This window comes from Zootoca vivipara, chromosome 1 (genome assembly GCF_965207765.1).
Source record: "Zootoca vivipara chromosome 1, rZooViv2.hap1.1, whole genome shotgun sequence".
Classification (NCBI taxonomy): Eukaryota; Metazoa; Chordata; class Lepidosauria; order Squamata; family Lacertidae; genus Zootoca; species Zootoca vivipara.
This window is the reverse complement of record NC_142582.1, coordinates 129,253,144-129,272,998: the sequence shown is the minus strand read 5'-3', so window position 1 is coordinate 129,272,998 and position 19,855 is coordinate 129,253,144. Positions and strand designations below refer to the sequence as shown.

General features: G+C 45.0%; 1 protein-coding gene across 1 annotated transcript; it reads right to left on the bottom strand.

Moving 5' to 3' along the window:
* Nucleotides 1–1,000: 1,000 nt before the first annotated feature.
* Nucleotides 1,001–18,625, bottom strand: ACTR10 (actin related protein 10). Its single transcript, XM_035103360.3, has 13 exons — nt 18,465–18,625; nt 17,502–17,574; nt 16,257–16,339; nt 11,804–11,912; nt 10,405–10,512; nt 9,646–9,713; nt 9,016–9,095; nt 7,582–7,617; nt 5,228–5,307; nt 5,051–5,124; nt 2,495–2,576; nt 1,917–2,118; nt 1,001–1,531 (listed from the first exon to the last, which is right to left on the bottom strand). Exons 1-13 carry the CDS (start codon nt 18,539–18,541, stop codon nt 1,350–1,352), a joined length of 1,254 nt encoding a protein of 417 aa, XP_034959251.1. The 5' UTR covers nt 18,542–18,625; the 3' UTR covers nt 1,001–1,349.
* Between the last annotated feature and the right edge of the window lie 1,230 nt (nt 18,626–19,855).

Sequence of the window (19,855 nt, the reverse complement as noted above, 5' to 3'; positions counted from 1 at the left end):
ACTGGACTTTGACCAGAGGATGCCTTAAAATCAAGGATTTCCATTTGTAAAGCAGGCCACATGGCCACCCAACTTAGCGAGAAAAGGATGGTTACAACAATGGTTGCCTCAATCCAAAAGATCCCACCTCAGGTAACTCTGAGGAGACTGTCAGCAGGCAGAGATCACTATGAGGGACTTTGGCAGTGAGCAAGTGAAAAAGATAGTACTGCTTGATATAAAGGAAGTGTTTTCTGGTACCTAAAAGACTAACAAATGGACTGTGGTGTAAGCTTTTGAGGACTCAAGGCCATTTCATCCGATACAGAGGTGCAAGATTTCACTTCAAGATTTGCCAAGATATGGCAAAGTAGGCCCAAGAACACAAAAAAGACCCCAAAAAGGGGGGAACTTCCAGAGGGGTAGAAGTGTTAATCTGTGCAGGAAAAGCAAAGTCTGTATCCAATTTATTATGGTGTAAGCTTTGGGACATGGGTGGCGTAGTGGGTTAAACCATTGAGCCTAGGGCAGGCACCCCCAAACTTCGGCCCTCCAGATGTTTTGGACTACAATTCCCATCATCCCCGACCACTGGTCCTGTTAGCTAGGACCGCAGTTTGGGGATGCCTGGCCCAGGGCTTGCCGATCAGAAGGTCGGCGGTTTGAATCCGCACGATGGGGTGAGCTCCCGTTGCTGGGTCCCAGCTCCTGCCAATCTAGCAGTTCAAAAGCACATCAAAGTGCAAGTAGATAAATAGGTACCGCTCCGACGGAAGGTAAATGGTGTTTCCGTGTGCTGCTCTGGTTCGCCAGTAGCGGCCTAGTCCTGCTGGCCACATGACCTGGAAGCTGTACACCGGCTCCCTCGGCCAATAATGCGAGATGAGCGCCGCAACCCCAGAGTCGGTCACGACTCAACCTAATGGTCAGGGGTCCCTTTACCTTTACCTTAGGGAAACAAGAGTCAGCTGCACGAAAGCTTGCTCCAGGAGGATGGGTGGAGAAAACACACACACACAAATACTGATAAATTACACGTTTTAATGAACTACTAAGTGTGAAATAAAACATTACATTGAGTTTGGCAGAGAACCCTGGAAGTGCAGTTTCAGGTTCCAATAGGTTTTAGAATGCTTTAAATGACAAGAATGGTTGAAAGTGCAGGCCCTTGTAATGACTGTACATATAAATAAACATTATCACTGGGGTATCATCTTAAGTTGGGGAAGCAGAAGCGGCTGATAGCTTGTCTACTGCTCCAGAATTGGACCTTGCTGGCTTGCTTGCATCACAGTCCAACCTCAGGAGAAGGGAGGGAGGGAGTGAGGGAGTGCCGCAATGCAAACAAGACCCGTGTCTCAGGCAGACTCCTACTTCTCAGTGGAAAAGGCCCTTTTCATCAAGGGCGGTGGGGTTTTCCCAACATCAAACATCATTTCCAATGGAGGATTATTGAGGCAACACCAGTCGGGGATGCGGCCTGTCTGGTTGTAGTATTCTTTCGACACAGAACGACTCCCCAGGATGTCTTGGAGGGCTCCAAAGATGGCTCCTGTAACACGGAACAGAAAGCAGGAATTAAAGACTCTTGGGACAAGAAATATTTGTTCCATTGGGCTTCATTCAAACCTCTGGATCGATCTTGGTATGGACTCGGGGCTGGAGTTGTAGTTGTAGTTGTTATTTGAATTTATATGCCGCCCTATACCCGGAGGTCTCATTTTAAAAGGGTACAGGATGTTGATCAGGTCAACCAAAGGCCTGGTGAAAAAGGAACGTTTTTGCCTGGCGCCTAAAGGTGTATAATGAAGGTGCCAGGCAGACTTCCCTGTGGAGAACATTCCACAGATGGGGGGCCACTGCAGAGGAGGCCCTGTTCTCAAGTTGTGAGCCCCTCAAGGAATCCCAAAGTTAATTCACAGATGTCTCAGACTTACCTCCTAACCAGGCCACGCAGTTGGGCTTGGCTGGTGGCGTGTGCACCCGGAAGGTCTTGGATGCCAGCGTCTCCTTATACTTGGGCTTCTCCACCAGGTGCCTTATCTCTGCCATTAATCTGTGCAGGAATCCAGGCAACATGGCGGTGCCGCCAATCACCAGCAAGTTCTCAGCCAGCTGCTTCCTGGTGTCTATTGGGCACTGGTGGAAAAAGGGAAGACAGAAAATGATTCACTTGGGCCACGGGCTCAACAAGGGCTGGTGTGGAGCTTGCAGGACTGCCACACTGTCTCTCTGTGTGTAGCGATATACTGATCTGCGGGGGGAAAGGGAAGTGGGCCGCAGATGGCAGGGAGAGGAGCAGATCAACCAGAGGATGGGCAGCCATTATGACGGAAACTGTATGGCTGCCAAGAGGTTCATTGTAGCTTTGCTAAGGAAGCTTATCTTCTGCTCCGGGACAGAAGGGCCAGCTAGTTTGCAGGGGGAGTGCGCGCTGTTTCGGGGGGGGGGGGGAGGAGATTCATCACTGGCGGAGTTGGAAGAACCAAGAGAAGCAAAGTGCCAACCGTAATACCTCAACCAGCGAATCCAGGATCAAAGTAGCCACCGATTTTTCTTCGTTGTCCTGCTCAAAGAGTATTTCGACAACAGAATCCCTATTGGATAAAAGCAAATGGAGGTTTTGAGTAATCCAGACTTAGAAGAAGGGACCAGGAGACGGCAAACAACGGCTCCCAGCTGCCGAACCGAAGGGACAAAATTGGCATTAGGACACCCCCACGGGGCAAAGTTTGTCGCTCCTTCTGTTTGGCTATGTGGGTTTACAAGGCTGCCAGCTGAGCTGTCAGGGATGAGAGTGTTTTGGATAGCGGCCTCCACGTTTGCCCAGGAAGTCAAAAGTGAGCGGCATTTCTCTCTCTCTCTCTCTCTCTCTCTCTCTCTCTCTCTCATACTACTAGAACACAGGATAAAACTGAATATTGTAAGATGCAGAACACACAAAATAAAGTCCTGCGCATAGTTAGAATTATGAAATTTCCTTCCCCAAGAGGTAATGATGGCTACAAACTTGGATGGCTTTAAAAGAGGATTACAGAAATGTGATCCTAAGGCAGGCTTCCTTAGGTGTTTTGAGACTACAATTCCCTTTTTGACAGAATTATTCCTATTAGGACTATTAAATGATATAAAAGCAAGAGATAGATCTTTAGTGATGCATGCGACAGTAGCCAGCAGACTACTCATCGCAAAGAATTGGGAAAGTGATAAAATACCAAATAAGGAGGAGTGGATTATGAAATTGAAAGCCTATCAAAATTTAACAATAAAAGCGGGAAAGGTGAAAGGTTTGAAAGAAGAAAAATTAGAAAAGGATTGGAAAATGTTTAAACAATATTTAAGGAAACAGGTAGAAAAAGCCAACCTCCTGGCAGAAATATAAAAGGCCCAAAATTAAAGATGGAAAAAATAGGAAAAAGTATGCAGAACGACAGAGATATATACAAACCAGAGTCATGGAAGTGACTGGAAGTCATACGAGGTGAAGGGGTGGGGTGGGGTGTGAGGTGGTGGTAGCTTTTTATTATTTGTATGTTATTATCTGTTTATATTTTTTTACGCTTGTTTTGTCCTTAATCAGTTGCATATTTCTGTTATGTTAATTTTTTTGATATTTATTATATGATTTCAAACAAGACTATTTTATGATTTAAAGAGGATTAATATATGATTTGCAATTATGATTTATAATTTACAGTTTTTATATATGAATTATAATTTATAGTTTTCATATTTTATAGTTTTTTTATATGATTTATGTATGTTTTTATTCTTTTCAATCTTCTGTTTGTTTGTATGTACATTAATAAAAATATTTATAAAAAAAGACTACAATTCCCACCACCCCTGACCACTGGGTCCTGCTAGCTAGGGATCATGGGAGTTGTAGGCCAAAAACATCTGGAGGGCCGAGGTTGAGGCTATCAATGGCTACTAGCCACAAGGGCGTCGTTCCACCTCCCCTGTTGTAGGCAGGGTGCCTGTGAAGACCAGCTGCTGGGGAGTCCTAAGTGAGGAAACAGCCCTGTTAAAGGCAGGTCCTGCTTGCGAGTTTCCCAGAGGCACCTGGTTGGTCAATGGGAGACAAGAGTGCTGGACTAGAGAGGCCTCTGGCTTGACCCAGCAGCCAAACTCCTCTTACGTCCGTGTTTAACACAGGTGCCACCTGAAACGCTTGCGTGAAAGGTGAAAGTTATTTAAACTACTTATTTATTGCATGTATATACCGCCTCCCATCTTCCTCGAGGTAGTGTACATGGTTCTCCTCCTCCTCCTCCCCATTTCATCATCACAACAACCCTGCGAGGTAGGTCAGACTCGGAGATGGCGACTGGCCCAAGGTCACCCAGGGAGCTTCATGGCTGGCTGGGGATTTGAACTGTGGTCTCTCAAAGTCCTGGTCCAACACTCTAACCTAGGCATCCCCAAACATCGGCCCTCCAGACGTTTTGGACTACAATTCCCATCATCCCTGATCACTGGCCCTGTTAGCTAGGGATCATGGGAGTTGTAGGCCAAAACATCTGGAGGGCCACAGTTTGGGGATGCCTGCTCTAACCAATACCCCACACTGCTGCAATGGATGGGCGACTTCTTTTTTATTTAATTTTAAAAATAAATTTTCAGATTTTGAAATTACAAATAATTGTCAAACAAGAAGAAGAAGAAGAAGAAGAAGAAGAAGAAGAAGAAGAAGAAGAAGAGAGAGGAATTCCATAAATTTCGATGGACTTCCTTCTTCCCCCTTTTGGGTCCTTAGGTTAACTTTTTCCCCTCCTTCTCTATTCATCCAATTCTGTTAAAATCACCATTCTGTTAAATCACCATTAAAACCACAGTCCAACATTCAGCCATAAGTATCATTCCAATCCTGCTAATAATTTCAATTGTTTGCAAGGATTTTTAAGATAAATTATATATTTTCCCTTTTCCTTATTAACATTTTGGTCTTTCTGATTCCTAATTCTGCTGGTCATTTTTGCCATTTCAGCATAGTCCATCAGCTTAATCTGTGATGGAGGGGCAACTTCAGTCCTGCTTTCACCTTGCAAAACCCCGCCGTGTTTCTCACCTGATGGCTCCGTTCACGTGCAAAATCTTCTCTCCGTCCAACGGGTAGTCCACATCTGGAGGTGGAGTGGGGCGCTGCAATACAAGAGAGAGGCTGTCATAAGGCGAAAAGCGAAAGAGAAGGAAATCAAGTTCATTCTTACTGAAAGGGGGAATTATCAGCTCCTTCCTCACATACCTCAGCACTGCCGTCGAGGTTGAATTTCGCCGCCTGGATTTTCAGCCCCCGCTGGAGGTCGCTCACAAAACAGGTGCGAACTTTAGAGACGAGCAGAAATGGTTTCAGAACTGTTCTCAGCCTAACAATTTATACAGTCTTTTTAATGGGCATAGGGACGGGAAGTTGCCTACTCTTGAAATGTCGCTATAGGCCCAGGTGCCCTCACTATCACAACATGCCTTCCATCAGCTTCGATGGGTGACCCAGCTGCGCTCCTATCTAGAGTGGGATAGCTTAACTTCTGTTATCTATGCTCTGTATCCTCTAGGTTGGATTACTGCAATGCATTATATGTGGGGCAGCCCCTGAAGACTGTTCAGAAAATTCAGCTGGTGCAGAATTCAGCAGTCAGGTTACTCACTGGAGCAGACCGGTTTGAGCAAATTACACTGATCAGGGTAGATAAAAATCAATGGTTTTTTAAAAAAACAAATGTTAAAAAAATCAGATTTTTTAAATTTAAATTTGATTTTTTTTATTTAAACTGGATTTTTTAAAATTTAAATTGGATTTTTAAAATAAAATGCTTTTGGAGGAAAAATCTTTCTGAAGATAGTTTTCTATTTAAGTTACATTGTAGTCCAAAGGCTATTCATCAGGAAATAAGGATTTGCTTTAAGTTTTTCATGTGTGCTAAAACTTAGTAAGGTTTTTTTTTTTAAAAAAAAAAAATCATTTAACCACATCAGTTAACAAACATGGATACATATGCTATAATGTTATTGTTTTAGTTAAATAGATTGTTTAAATGGTTATTAAGGAAATGGTTATTTTTCTCCTTCCCATAAAGTACAGCAGAAAAGTTGTCCAAATATAAAGAGTTAACTTATTAAACCTCACAATAATATCATAATTATCTGTCAATGTATTTCTAATACATTTCAAATCAGTAATTGTTGATATAACTGTAAAAACTACTCTGAAAATTTATGATTCCAAAAATGAAACCTTCATCTGGTTGTAAATATTAAGATTACACCAGCAAGAATGAGTCTTTCTGTAAAAAAAAAAAATTAAATTAAGTCTTACTGACTAGTGATTTAAATCGTGATGTAAATCAATTTGATTTAAATCAAATCAAATCCACCCTGACACTGATCTTGGCCCAAATCAGGCATCCCCAAACTTTGGCCCTCCAGATGTTTTGGACTACAATTCCCATCATCCCTGACCACTGGTCCTGTTAGCTAGGGATCATGGGAGTTGTAGGCCAAAACATCTGGAGGGCCGCAGTTTGGGGATGCCTGGCCCAAATGCACTGGCTGTCAATTTGTTTCTAGGCCCAGTTCAAAGTGCTGGTATCGACCGATAAAGCCTTAAGTGCCTCTGGACCGCAATATCTCAAGGACCACCTCTTTCCATATGAACCGACCTGGGACCAGTCATAATCATCGGAGGTCCTGCTTTGTGTGTCGGCTCCACAAGAAGAAGAGTTTGGATTTGATATCCCGCTTTATCACTACCCTAAGGAGTCTCAAAGCGGCCTAACATTCTCCTTTCCCTTCCTCCCCCACAACAAACACTCTGTGAGGTGAGTGAGGCTGAGAAACTTCAAAGAAGTGTGACTAGCCCAAGGTCACCCAGCAGCTGCATGTGGAGGAGCGGAGACGTGAACCCGGTTCCCCAGATTACGAGTCTACCGCTCTTAACCACTACGCCACACTGGCAAGAGGTCTGGAGGGCGGCAACACAACCTGCAATGGATCCCTGCTTGTGGAATGGTCCCCTCAGGGAAGTTCACCTGGCATCTTCATTCCATATATTTAGGCACCAGGCTTAAAACCTTCCTCTGTAACCAGGTCTTTGGCTGATTAAACAATTTGTGACCTTTTTAAAATGTTGTTGTGGGAGGGGAGGGCTATTGGTTTCCTTTCGATTCTAATTTTGTGTTCTCGTTTTGTATTTTTATGCTGTAAACAGCCCTGTCATCTTTGGCTGAAGGGTGGCATTCAAATTCCATAAAATAAATAAAAAGATGAAGACTGCGAAAAGCAGTTTACAAATCCCTGCCCTGGTGCAACGATCCATTCTGGTTTCGGGAGATCCTGTGTATGGGTGGGACTCCCCCATTTGCACAGGATCCCAGTGCAGGAAGTTAAATTGCATTTGCATCTTGCCTTTTAAGGAATGGTTTGCTCCCTCCACTGAAATGGAAGGTGGAAATTGACTTGCAAAGTTTACAAATCTGGGCTCCCTTTCCTGGGAATAAGTGCCACTGAACTCAACCTTTCTTCCATCTATTTCATAGCTCTAAAGATGGCAATTTCTGGATGAAAGGAAAGCGAAGATTTGTATGAAGACAGTCATTTTACCTTTGATGTCTTCTACGATGTCTTCTGGAACAGAACCTAAAATACAGGAATTAATCATTATTATTATTATTAATTATTATTATTATACCACACCCTTTTTCCTTACAGGAACTCAAGGCGGCTTACAGATAAAATAGATTTAGCTCAAACAGCATCAACAGAACTGTAAGCACCCAAAGATAGAATGTACTGTGTGGAACTTTGCACCTCACCCTGCAGACACCTGATAACCCCCCCCCCCAATTATGCAGCAGAGCAGGGAATATTGTCGCTGAATATTGTGCTCAGGCCCAACTTGAGGCTTCCCAGAGGCAGCCATTGTGAGAAAAGAATGCAGGATTAGATGAGCCTTTGGCAGGCATCCCCAAACTGCGGCCCTCCAGATGTTTTGGCCTACAACTCCCATGATCCCTAGCTAACAGGACCAGTGGTCAGGAATGATGGGAAATGTAGTCCAAAACATCTGGAGGGCTGAAGTTTGGGGATGCCTGGCCTTTGGTCTGATCCAGCAGAAGGGCTCTTATGTTTTCAACCAACATGCTCATGGTTGGAAACCAACAGATTCAGTAATGCATGTGGACAGGGCCGTCTTAAGCGCCCCGGCGCCGTATGCCTCCGGCGCCCCCCCGCCCCGTTTCCCGGCGCGGTGGGCGGGTGCAGCGCGGCTGCCACAGGCGCTGCTACGCGGCGGGCAGGCAGGCACAGCGCGGTTGCCGTGGGCACAGCTGCGCGGTGGACCGACCGCCCAGCGGGCAGGCGCAGCTCGCGGCGCCCACCTGGCGGGCTGGCGCCGTGGTGCCCTGCGCCACCCAGTCTGGCTGTAGGGCCGGCCCTGCATGTGGATCACTGCTTCTTAGGGGCAATAAGAATTCATGAACCGTTTCTGACACTCCCTTTTCTAACTTTAAAGGGGTTTGCTTTCTACTTTTCTTTTAGTAACAATAATCGGGTGGGAGGTGGAAAATGAGCAAGGTCCCAGCTAAAGAAGAATGGCAACTTAAGCTGATGGAATACGCACAACTTGCAGACTTAACATATAGACTAAGAGAACAAGAAGAACGTACATTTAAAGAAGATCGGAAAACGTTTACTGTATATGTGGAAAATAATTGTGTACAGTACAGATGAAAACGCTGGCAGCATTATGATTAATTCAATGGTGTTATTTTTGATGGACATAATAATGGAAAACTGATTGGTATAGCTTTTGTAAAATATGCAGGGATTTTAGATATGCAATCTGAACCACAGAAAGAGAAGGGAAGTCATTGATATTTCAAGTATGCAAAATGCTTACCTGAAATTGTAAAACAGAAAATTTAATTTAAAAAAAATTATTTAAAAAAATCGAAGGGGAGAGGGGATTTAACCCATTCTCCTCTGAACAGTTCCAATAAGCAACACCCGCCTCTCATTAATTGTACTAATAATTACCCAGCACCGAGGGAAGGCTCTGTCCTTTGGTGGTTCCTGTATCCACAGTGCTTTGATCCAGCAGCTGGTACTCCAGTTCTCTAAAAGATTGCAAAAAAGGTGATTTTGCAAAAAATAGCATTCAAGCAACACGATGCATACGCACAACAAGCCATTTCCAACTTTCTGCTCCTAGTATTTATGAGACGCAGAGTGGCTCACAGCCAGCAAGTGTTAACTATTCCACAAAGGCCTGCAAGGCAACTGGAGGATGCTCACACGATTCAGATGTCATGTTTGGAGGACTGGTGGAAAATCTTTCTCCTTAAGAGAAGTGGAAAAAAAAGCTAATGCTATTCTAGGCTGCATCAACAGAAGTCTAGTGTCCAGATCAAGGGAAGTAATAGTACTGCTCTGTTCTGCCTTGGTCAGACCACACCTGGAATACTGTGTCCAGTTCTGGGCACCACAATTTAAGAAGGATGTTGAATGGAAGATTGTGGCCTTTCCTTCTTTGGAGGTTTTTAAGTAGGGGTTGGCTAACTATCTGTCATGGATGCTTTTGTTCAGATTACAGCATTGCAGGGGGTTGGACTAGATGACCCATAGGGCCCCCTTCTAACTCTATGAAAATCTTTGCTATCAACTTACTTGTGAATGGCTTTTCCTCCCAATGGTAGTGCCCCCCAGCAGTTCAGAACTGGAATTCCTTCATAGATCTGCAAGCAGCTAAGGATGTTTCATGAACAGTATTTATGATAAACCAGGTACAAGAACCACGCTTCTTTCTAACAGCTGCTTCCTTCTCCATATAATCAACTGTCAAGTCAAACGGACTGAAGAGGCAAGACGACAAACCTATATTGTTTGGCTCCAAATACCCCAGCCCTGAGGTCTCTGAAAGCTCGAAGAATGTTTTTTGGAGGGCGAGAGGCAGTCCAGTGACACGCTATCTTTTTGTATTCACGATATGGAAAGAGGGAGAATGTGAGACAGAAAGGAATGGAATTGTGATGAAAGCATGTTGCAGAAGCAAGTGTGACCTCATACCGTGTTTCTCCAAAAATAAGACACTGTCTTATATTTCTTTTTCCTCAAAAAAAAAACACGGTGGCTTATTTTCAGTGGATGTCTTATTTTTTTTATTAAGTATGGTACAGTTCAACCTGCAAGGTTAAACTGCCTATCACTATGGCTTATTTTCGGGGTATGGCTTATTTTCGGAGAAACACGGTAGGGCCAGCATGGGGAATAATCAAGCGTCTTCCGAAAGTTTGGCAAAGACAAACAGGCCTCCCCACCCAACCTGCCAATGTTGTAGTTGAGTAGGTTGACTGTGGGACTTAAACACTGTCTTGATTAATGTTTTCCTCCTGAAGTAGTCACACCGGAGGGTAAAAAAAAAGATACGGGGAGCACCATACTTTCTGTATAGCCACAATCCAAGACCATAGCAGAATTGATCCCAAGGGTCAGGAGAGACATCAGGTGGCCTGGGGCAAAGAGCACCGAAGGAACCTGGAAGGAACACAGAGGTGACAAGCTGAACACATTGCAAGAAAATTTAGAAGGTCTGGAAGCATCAAGCACCTGCCTTTCTGAGGCAACTGGTAGCTATGGGCCTATAAAACTCTAGAAATTTCTATAGTACCATGCTTTACCATCTTGAGCTCTCATATTCATATAACCATCATGCAGTGAGGCAGGCTACTGCTCGTTCTTTTAGATGTATTTGAGAGAGAGAGCTAAGTCCCATCAGCATGGTACATTTAAAGCAGCACCACTTTAGACAGCTATGGCTTCCCCCAAAGAATCCTGGGAGCTGTAGTTTTCTATGGGAGCTGGGAGTTGTTAGGAGACCCCCATTTCCCTCACAGAGCTACAATTCCCAGAATTCCCTGGGAAGAGTGATTGTTAAATCCCATAGAAAACTACAGCTCCCAGGATTCTTTGGGGGAAGCCGCCAACATGTTTAAAGTGGTAGGACCCTGGGTTGGACATATAGTGCAGATGGGACCTCAAGAGTGTTTGTAGCCTGGGGTGCCTAGGACAACAGGTTGGAGAAAGCTGCCCTTGTGATAACAGAGCTGGGCTTTTTGACTGGTGGCGCCTCCTAGCCAAAATATGAGTGGCCCCCCATCAGTATTGGCATTCCGCCGGCTCTTGGAAGACACAGCTGTTTAGACAAGCATTCCCCAGACAGATCTCTTGACCTGAAGATCCTGTTTTAACCACCGTGCTGTTTCAATGGGCTTGCTGCATATTTTAACTATGGATATTCATTTTAATGTTTCGATCGAATTGTGTCTCTTGATTATGTAGATGGTTTTATATTTATAAACAATCATAATTCAGCACTTGCTCTGCAGGTGCAAGGGCTCTGATATACACACAAATCTCCCCCTTGCTCATTAGAGCTTCCTCTTTCCTTTGACTAACTCTGTGAACACCTGTCTGCCCTGCTTATTCAGGTCGGTATGGAAAACTTTGCAAGCGAGGATGCTCCATAAGCCCCACTGGGGCAGATAAGGGGCTCTAGGCTGCACCACCCAGCAGGTTCATGTTGAAACTGTAAAGGCAGGTCTCCAGCACCTGGCCGTCCTGCTAAGCTCCATTTTTAAGGGGATTGCTTTGCGGGTGCTGCCATGGAAGCATTAAAACAAGCTGAACTGAGATCCAGGCTTTGGCCATTGTTATACAGCAGCTACTGAAAAGCCCAGGTGAGCTCGGCAGCTGCTTTCCCCACAAGCAACCCAAGAAACCTAGACAAGTAGACAGGCAGCTGCAGCAGACGTCTGGAATGTATTACCTCAAAATATTTGAACAAAACCCTTGTAAGCGTCTCTCTGAAATGGGAAGGGCACAGTACAGACTCCACAATCACAACACGGCGGTCTCGGGGGTTTACCAGTAAGTGCCTGAAAAGTGAATGGATGAGACCAGAAAGCAGAATCAACAGCTGGTACCTCTTCTTGTAAAATAAATCAGCCCCGGTCAAGACTTGGGTGATTTCCACAGTCACTCAACGTAAGCTGCAATCCATTGTTAAAGCTGTATGGGATTCAATCCCTTCAAACACAGTGGGACTTGCTTCATTGCAGACGGACTGCACAGCTAATTAACAAACCAACGGGAGCCAGAAATAATGTTGTACAGATGGGACTGGGATGGGAGGGTGGGCAGAGTCACATGTTGGGACGCTGCCTCTTGGCACAGAAAAATATGAGGAAGGAGACCCCGCCTTCCCTTACTTACAGGCCGGAAAACAGATTATGTTGCTCTTTAAAGTTGCTATGGCCTTTCTGAGACAGGACACTTTTCCTCATTGTATATGAAGAGCTTAATTCCAAAAGGGGCTTAAGTCAATTTTGACAAAAAAAAATTTTTGGCCTGTAGATGTTGCCGTGAGTCCTACCAATACAAAATAAAAAATCTTGTATAAATTGTGGGCCTAAGTCACAGTGTTAGCAAGCCTTGAAAATTGTGTTTGCATTCAAATAATAATATCATCATCAACAACAATTTATTATTTATACCCCACCCATCTGACTGGGTTTCCCCAGCCACTCTGGGCAGCTCCCTTGTTGTTGTTGTTGTTGTTTAGTCGTTTAGTTGTGTCCGACTCTTCCTGACCCCATGGACCAGAGCACGCCAGGCACTCCTGTCTTCCACTGCCTCACACAGTTTGGTCAAACTCATGTTCGTAGCTTTGAGAACACTGGCGGCTCCCAGCAGAATATAAAAAACACAATAAAACGTCAGTCATTAAAAACTTCCCTAAACAGGGCTGCCTTCAGATGTCTTCTAAAAGTCAGGTAGTTGTTTATTTCCTTGACATCTGATGGGAGGGTGTTCCACAGGGAGGGCACCACCACCAAGAAGACCCTCTGCCTGGTTCCCTGTAGCTTTGCTTCTCACAGTGAGGGAACTGCCAGAAGGCCCTCGGACAACTCAGTGTCCAGGTTGAATGATGGGGGTGGAGACGCTCCTTCAGGTATACTGGGCCGAGGCCATTTAGGGCTTTAAAGGTCAGCACCAACACTTTGAATTGTGCTTGGAAACACACTGGGAGCCCTAGCCAGAAATAGTTTTCTTCCAAATGGAATGTTGGTCAAAACTGACGTTAAGCCCCTTTTGGAATTAAGCTCTTCATATGGCATGGGAGAAGAAGCGGAGCAGCTTTGGCTTGGGGGCCTAATACCAGTAAGACTGTACACTGGTCCCAATATAGCTTGCAAGGCAGTTAGCCCTACCCAAATCATCCCCACCTGCCTCGCACCTGATATCATATGCAGTAATGCAAAGATGTGGCCACGAAGGAACAACCAGGACTTCCAAATGAGCTCCTGAACGCTAGTTTACTAGCAGGGCTTGCTTAGTGATAGACTCTGTTAGTGAGCCCCATTTGGATTAGTTGCACTATGGAGTTTCCCACTAGAAACTCCCTAGCGCTGTTGAGGTGGTTTGCTGCCTGCAGGAGTCTGTTATTTTGTCTTCAGGCACATTTTGGGTTTACGTTGCATTGCAGATGGACATTTTTCTTCTAGAATCACTGTAGTTGTGATGTCAGGTGACTGACAGGTGACCGGTGGTTCCAATATTATCCAGTTCCCAATTCCCAATACAAGGTTCCAGCCCATCCTGACTTAGCCTAACGTACAAGCCAAAGCACAGAATTCCTGTGTCTTAGGCTACGTATGATTCAAAGAGTGCTGCAGGTCAGAATGTCCTATGTACTGCAAAAACACAGGCACCTGCTGGTCTTTGAGGCAGCGAGGATGCCTCTTACCTGTTTAACAGGTAACAGACAAGCTGAGCTCAACGCTAAGAGCAGCCACCTCCAAAGTCTGGGAGCCTCCTCACAGACGCAACACCAAATTATGTACAATTCAAATGTGGATGTAGACTTTATAATGCTTGATACAAACATTATGGTACTGTATTGCAACAGGATACCTAAGCCAGTGGTTCCCAACAGGTGGTCCGGGGACCCCCAGGGGTCCGCGAGCTATGCCAGAGGGGTCCGCAAGATGCTATTAGAATAAAAAATATATTAAATTAAATTTCGTATGATAACAGATTTTTTGTTTTGGCCGCTTCCTGCATGAGCAGAGTCTAGCGAAAAACTAGAATTAGATAGAGGCAGTAGTTCTGCTGTATGCAGAAAGGTGGCGCTTTACAAACACTACTGTTTTGCAAAGAGGCAGCACGCGCATTCTACCGTGTTTCCCCCTTTTTAAGACACCGTCTTATTACTTTTTTTTCTCAAAAAACCACAGGGTGGCTTATTTTTGGTGGCATGTCTTACTGGTATTTTTATTACGAGTCTGAGGGAAGGGAGGTGTGCAGCCCTCTCTCCCCGGCCCTGGGATGTTCGCGAAGGGCTGCTCTCTCTCTCCTCCAAGGTGGGGACTCACTTAATAGCAATCTGCTACACTGGAGCTTCTTAAATCTAAACCAGTATAATGGAATCTATCTGTGTGATACAGTCCTAGCAGTAGCCTATACCTAAAGCAAGTAAGGATCTCTACCAGCCAGCTGCCCAAGACTGCAAGACTGTCTGAAGTTCCAACAACATAGCACTTTGCAGTGCTATCACTGATAGCAAAGAAGCTACCTGCTGAGAACAAAGAAGCCAGCTAAGCAGCAATTAAGATTGCTGACTTGGTAAATGGTAGCAATTGAGAAGCAATTGAGCCAGCGAGGTGAGGAAGCACGTGTTGTTAGGACCGGCAGTTTAACTTTTGTGTAGAGCAGCGTTTAGCAGCTCCGTTTAGCAGCTCGCAAACAGCGAAGGAAAAAGTCCTTAATAAATAAAAAAAAGTCCCCAAGGCAAGGACTGCGATCCAAACTACTTACAAATCCTTAAAGGGGCAGCTCCACAGACAACCAAGCAGCATAAGGTAGAAAGAAAACTGCAGCAGGCTTTTTAAAAGGCTGCCTTATGCCTTCGGTAAAAGCAAGGAGACAACAATCAGACACGGGAGATTCCCGTTAAGAGGAAATCAACGTGCATTGAATGGAAAGGTGGGGGGAAGCGAGAGGTGGGCTGTGTGTGTGTGTGTGTGTGTGTGTGTGTGTGTGTGTGTGTGTGAGAGAGAGAGAGAGAGAGAGAGAGAGAGAGAGAGAGAGAGACCCAGGGGGGGGAGAGAGAGACAGACGCGCGCACGGAGGTCTCTCCCTAAAAGGGAAAACAGCCTTTGCATTCTTCAATCGCCCCTCTTTTCTTCCTCGTGCCTTCATCTCCTCCCCACCCCACTTTTCTCCCCTTCACCAAGTAGAGCTTACACAGCTTGGCTAAAAAAATATTTTTGGATCCTTTTATTTAAAAAAATGCTCTCAGAAACGGGAAAGGGAAATCACGAGGCTTTGGCAGCCAGCAGCTACGGCTGTTCGGTGCATTTTTACAAGCTTTTAAAGGAAATACGTGTCTGTGGAACGACAGCAAAATGGGGAGAGATTTTTAGGGGGGGGGAGTTGGCTGGCGGGAGGGGGGTTATTGCTAGTGGGTGAAGGGTCTATCAGTATGTCTTATTTTCGGGGTATGGCTTGTATCGCGCAATTGCTTAGAAATCCTGCTATGGCTTATATTATGCCTACGTCTTAAAAAGGGGGAAAGACGGTACTAACGCTCACCTCCCCAAGATGCTTTGCGCACGTCGGCTTCATTTGTGCACTACTGCGCAGGTACCCTGTCTTCTCCATTCCCCTCCCTCCTCCCTGGCGCGCGCTGCCTCTTTGCAAAACAGTAGTGTTTGTAAACAAAGCGTTGGACTACGCAAGGACTACAAGAAACTTGGAGATAAGGCAATGAAAAAGATACCTTCCATTTGCAACCACATATCGGTGTGAACAAGCATTTTCTTCCATGTGTTTCATGAAAAACAAATATAGGAATCGGCTTGACATGCAGTCGGATTTCAGAGTGAAAGTTTCAAGTTTGTAACCTAATATTTCAGAAATAATGGACTCAAAGGACAGATTTAACTCATCTCATTAAGAACTGAAAATTAAAACTAACTGTATACTGATGGAGTACTCTGTTGTAACCGTAAAAAACGTATAAATATAAAATATAAAAAGACTCTTAATTTGGCTCTCACTTTTTAATTTTAGGATTAGGAATTAATGGGGGTCCTTGTCACAATAGCGGCTCGATGAGGGGTCCTCGAGAAAATTTTGTTGGGAACCCCTGACCTAAGCAATCAATTTCCTAGTCAATCGCTTATTAGAGGAAAAATTATTACAGCGGCATCTCCTACCTGAAGTATAACATGTGGATGAACTCCTTCAGGTACGAATATAACTCTTCTGTATTGATGTTGTATTGAACAACTTTGACAGGCTGTGAAAGAAGTCCATTTGAAACATTTTTGACATCATCATCACCACACACACTGAATTAGCTTAAAAAATAACAACAGGTTTCTTTCTCGGTAGTTGTAATCTAGTGGGAACCTAGTGAACTTTTTCCTGTGCAAGACCCCTATGCAAGCAGCCCAATACTGGTCTAGCTAATAGAGGTCCTCCTCCTCAGTCTCTCTCTCATCTCCTAGTCCAGTCTGCCTTGCTTAGGGTAAGATGCCATCCAATGTCACCACTGCCACCCAACAACTGGTGTTTAGCTAGGAGGATTATTCGCAAGACCCCAGAGAGCTTAAACACATCTTTCAACCCCTTGTACTTATAGTTACACCAGTTTAAGGGCACATGACTTGTCATCCTATCCTATTAGGAGGTTTCAGCAACTTACACAGAAATGCAGCATCACTTATCCTAGTAATTAAGGTAAAGAGCCCCTGACCATCAGGTCCAGTCGTGTCCGACTCTGGGGTTGCGGCGCTCATCTCGCTGTATAGGCCGAGGGAGCCGACGTTTGTCCGCAGACAGCTTCCGGGTCATGTGGCCAGCATGACAAAGCTGCTTCTGGCGAACCAGAGCAGCGCACAGAAACGCCGTTTACCTTCCCGCCGGAGCGGTCCCTATTTATCTACTTGCACTTTGATATGCTTTCGAACTGCTAGGTGGGCAGGAGCTGGGACCGAGCAACAGGAGCTCACCCCGTTGCAGGGATTCGAACCACCGACCTTCTGATCAGCAAGTCCTGGGCTCTGTGGTTTAACCCACTGCGCCACCTGGGTCCCTATCCTAGTAATTATACTCATATAAATTTGTAGAACACAGGATTTATTTGTAAACCAACAGAAGATGAAAAATAAGGCCCAGTCATTTTTAATGTTTTATTTATTGTAGATGGATGCTGTCGGGATGTTTTTGGTTACTGAACTCAAGCAACCAAAACAACTAAATCTTGCTTCCCTGTCTCCCCCTGCCTCCAATTCCTTCCCGGCGTTGAACTTCAGATTATAATCTTCTCAGGACACAACAACAATAATACTAAAGAAAAATTAACTTTAACATTATAGAAGTTCCCACACATAAAGCACCTTAAATGGATTTGCTTTTAATAAACAGCAAATGTTAGCCATTGAAACAAACAAACAAACCTTTGAAATGCCAGGTTTCTTTATTTCGCTAGGGATAACACATCTTGGCCCTGTTTCGCCTGCAAAGCCGCACCTGGAATTTTAAGATTGTATAGTAAACGTTGTGTTTTTCTATGAATATGCCAACCTATCCCAAACAACTTTGTCTGGATTGGCAGAAGAAAATGCTTTTAGCCAGCAACCCACAGTGTCTTTGGTAAAGGCAGCAGCATTGGGGTCTTTTTAATTTCGGAGAAAAGGCAAGTGAGAAGCAGCATGATATAAGTTCATAAAATCACAGTATGGCGTTTTGGAGAGAGAGCGTGTGAACATACATACATGCATCAATTTATTTGTTGTTGTTTTAATAATAGTAATAATTAAAATAATGTTGCTGTTGTTTTAATAATAATAATTGAATTTATATACTGCCCTATACCTGGAGGTCTCAGGATAATAATAATAATAATAGAATTTACCGGTATATACCGCCCTATACCCGGAGGTATCAGGGCAGTTCACAGAATACAATCAAAATATAAAACCACAAAATACATAATTGAAATAAAAGCAACAACCTAATAACCTCCCCTTTATTTATTGCCCAGAAGCCACTTTTTGATTCGCTTTTTTAAAAGCGGCCTAGAAATAAACCAAAACTAAACCAAAACTAAATTTCCAAGTCTGCAACATCCCTCCTTTTTGCGAAAGGCAAAAATATAACGTCGCCTTGCAAAAGGAGAGACGTCGATACACCACGTAATTTTGTGTTTATATCTTGTATTTTTATGCTGTGATCCACCCTGAGATCTATGGAGGAAGAGCGGCATACAATTATTATTGCTAATTATTACTATTATTATTATTAACGATATAACAATAAAAATTAAGCGAGAGGGGGTGGGGGAGGGTCGGCGACGCCCAGAGGAAGCAGGAGGCGGGGGGGGTAGGTGGGAGGGGGATAAATCGAGGGACGCCTCTCACTTGGTGAAGGCCGCGCCCAGGTCGATCACCACCGCGGTCTTCTCGCCGCCGCTCCCGAGGCCCTCGTAAAGCGGCATCGCGGCGGCTGCCCTCCGGGACGACGACGAGGAACAGGAGGAGGCAAAACCCCAAGTAATGCTAGTTTGAGAAAAGGGGAGGGGGCTTTCTTCAGCGGGTGGCGCGCCGAGCCGAATGGCTGGTGGGGCGGGGACCTTCCGGCGCAGCAGGCGCATTTCAGCGTGCCCAACATGCCGCCTGATCCCGGGGATTATTTATGACGCCCTCATTTCTTTCCGCACGTCTTCTCCTTAACTCCACAGTTATTGTTGTTTTTTGTCTAAAGAGCCATAAGCGCCCCTAGGTTCTCCTCGCCGCCCCTAGGTTCGGCAGGCAATGCGGGAAACACCCCACCGCCGTCGCTGGGCGAAGGGTTGAGGCTGGCGGCGGAACGGGGAGAGTAAAGGGGGCGCAGTCTAACGAAGTGGAAGCCACATTTCCGGGTGTCGTTGGGATGCTCGATAAGAAATCTTCCGCGTTTGTGGAAGACAGTCTTATTCGGCTACGAGTGATCGCCAAAGAGAAAGAAGAGGGATGCTCGATAAGAAATATTCCACTTAGGTCTTCAAGGGTGGTGGTGCATTCACACGAGCTAGGGGGGCTGCCGTTTTGAAATCGCTTCCACAAGGATGAAGAGTGGGCATGAAATATACTTTAAATGATAAATGATTGACATCCCTGAGCTCCAGATATTTGCATGCATGCACACGGGCACAAAGGCGTCTTGACGTGTTTTAGGGATAGGTAAAGGTAAAGGGACCCCTGACCATTAGATCCAGTCGTGACCGACTCTGGGGTTGCGCGCTCATCTCGCATTATTGGCCGAGGGAGCCGGCGTATAGCTTCCAGGTCATGTGGCCAGCATGACAAAGCCGCTTCTGGCAAACCAGAGCAGCACATGGAAACGCCGTTTACCTTCCCGCTGTAGCGGTTCCTATTTATCTACTTGCATTTTGACATGCTTTCGAACTGCTAGGTTGGCAGGAGCTGGGACCAAGCAACGGGAGCTCACCCCGTCACAGGGATTCGAACCGCCGACCTTCTGATCAGCAAGCCCTAGGCTCAGTGGTTTAACCCACTGCGCCACCTGGGTCCCAGTTTTAGGGATACTAACTCCATAAATCCTTTGTCAAATCCTGCATCTTTTGCGTTGAACCTCAGACTTCCCACCCTTCCACTCTCCCCCCTCCTATATATATATAAAACAATTATAAACAATTATATAAAAATTATCTCTTGAGTTCTAGTATTGGAGAGAGGGAGAAAAATGCCTCGTCCACTCCCTCCAGAAAAACGCATTATTTTATATACCTTTGTCATGTCTCCTCTTTCTT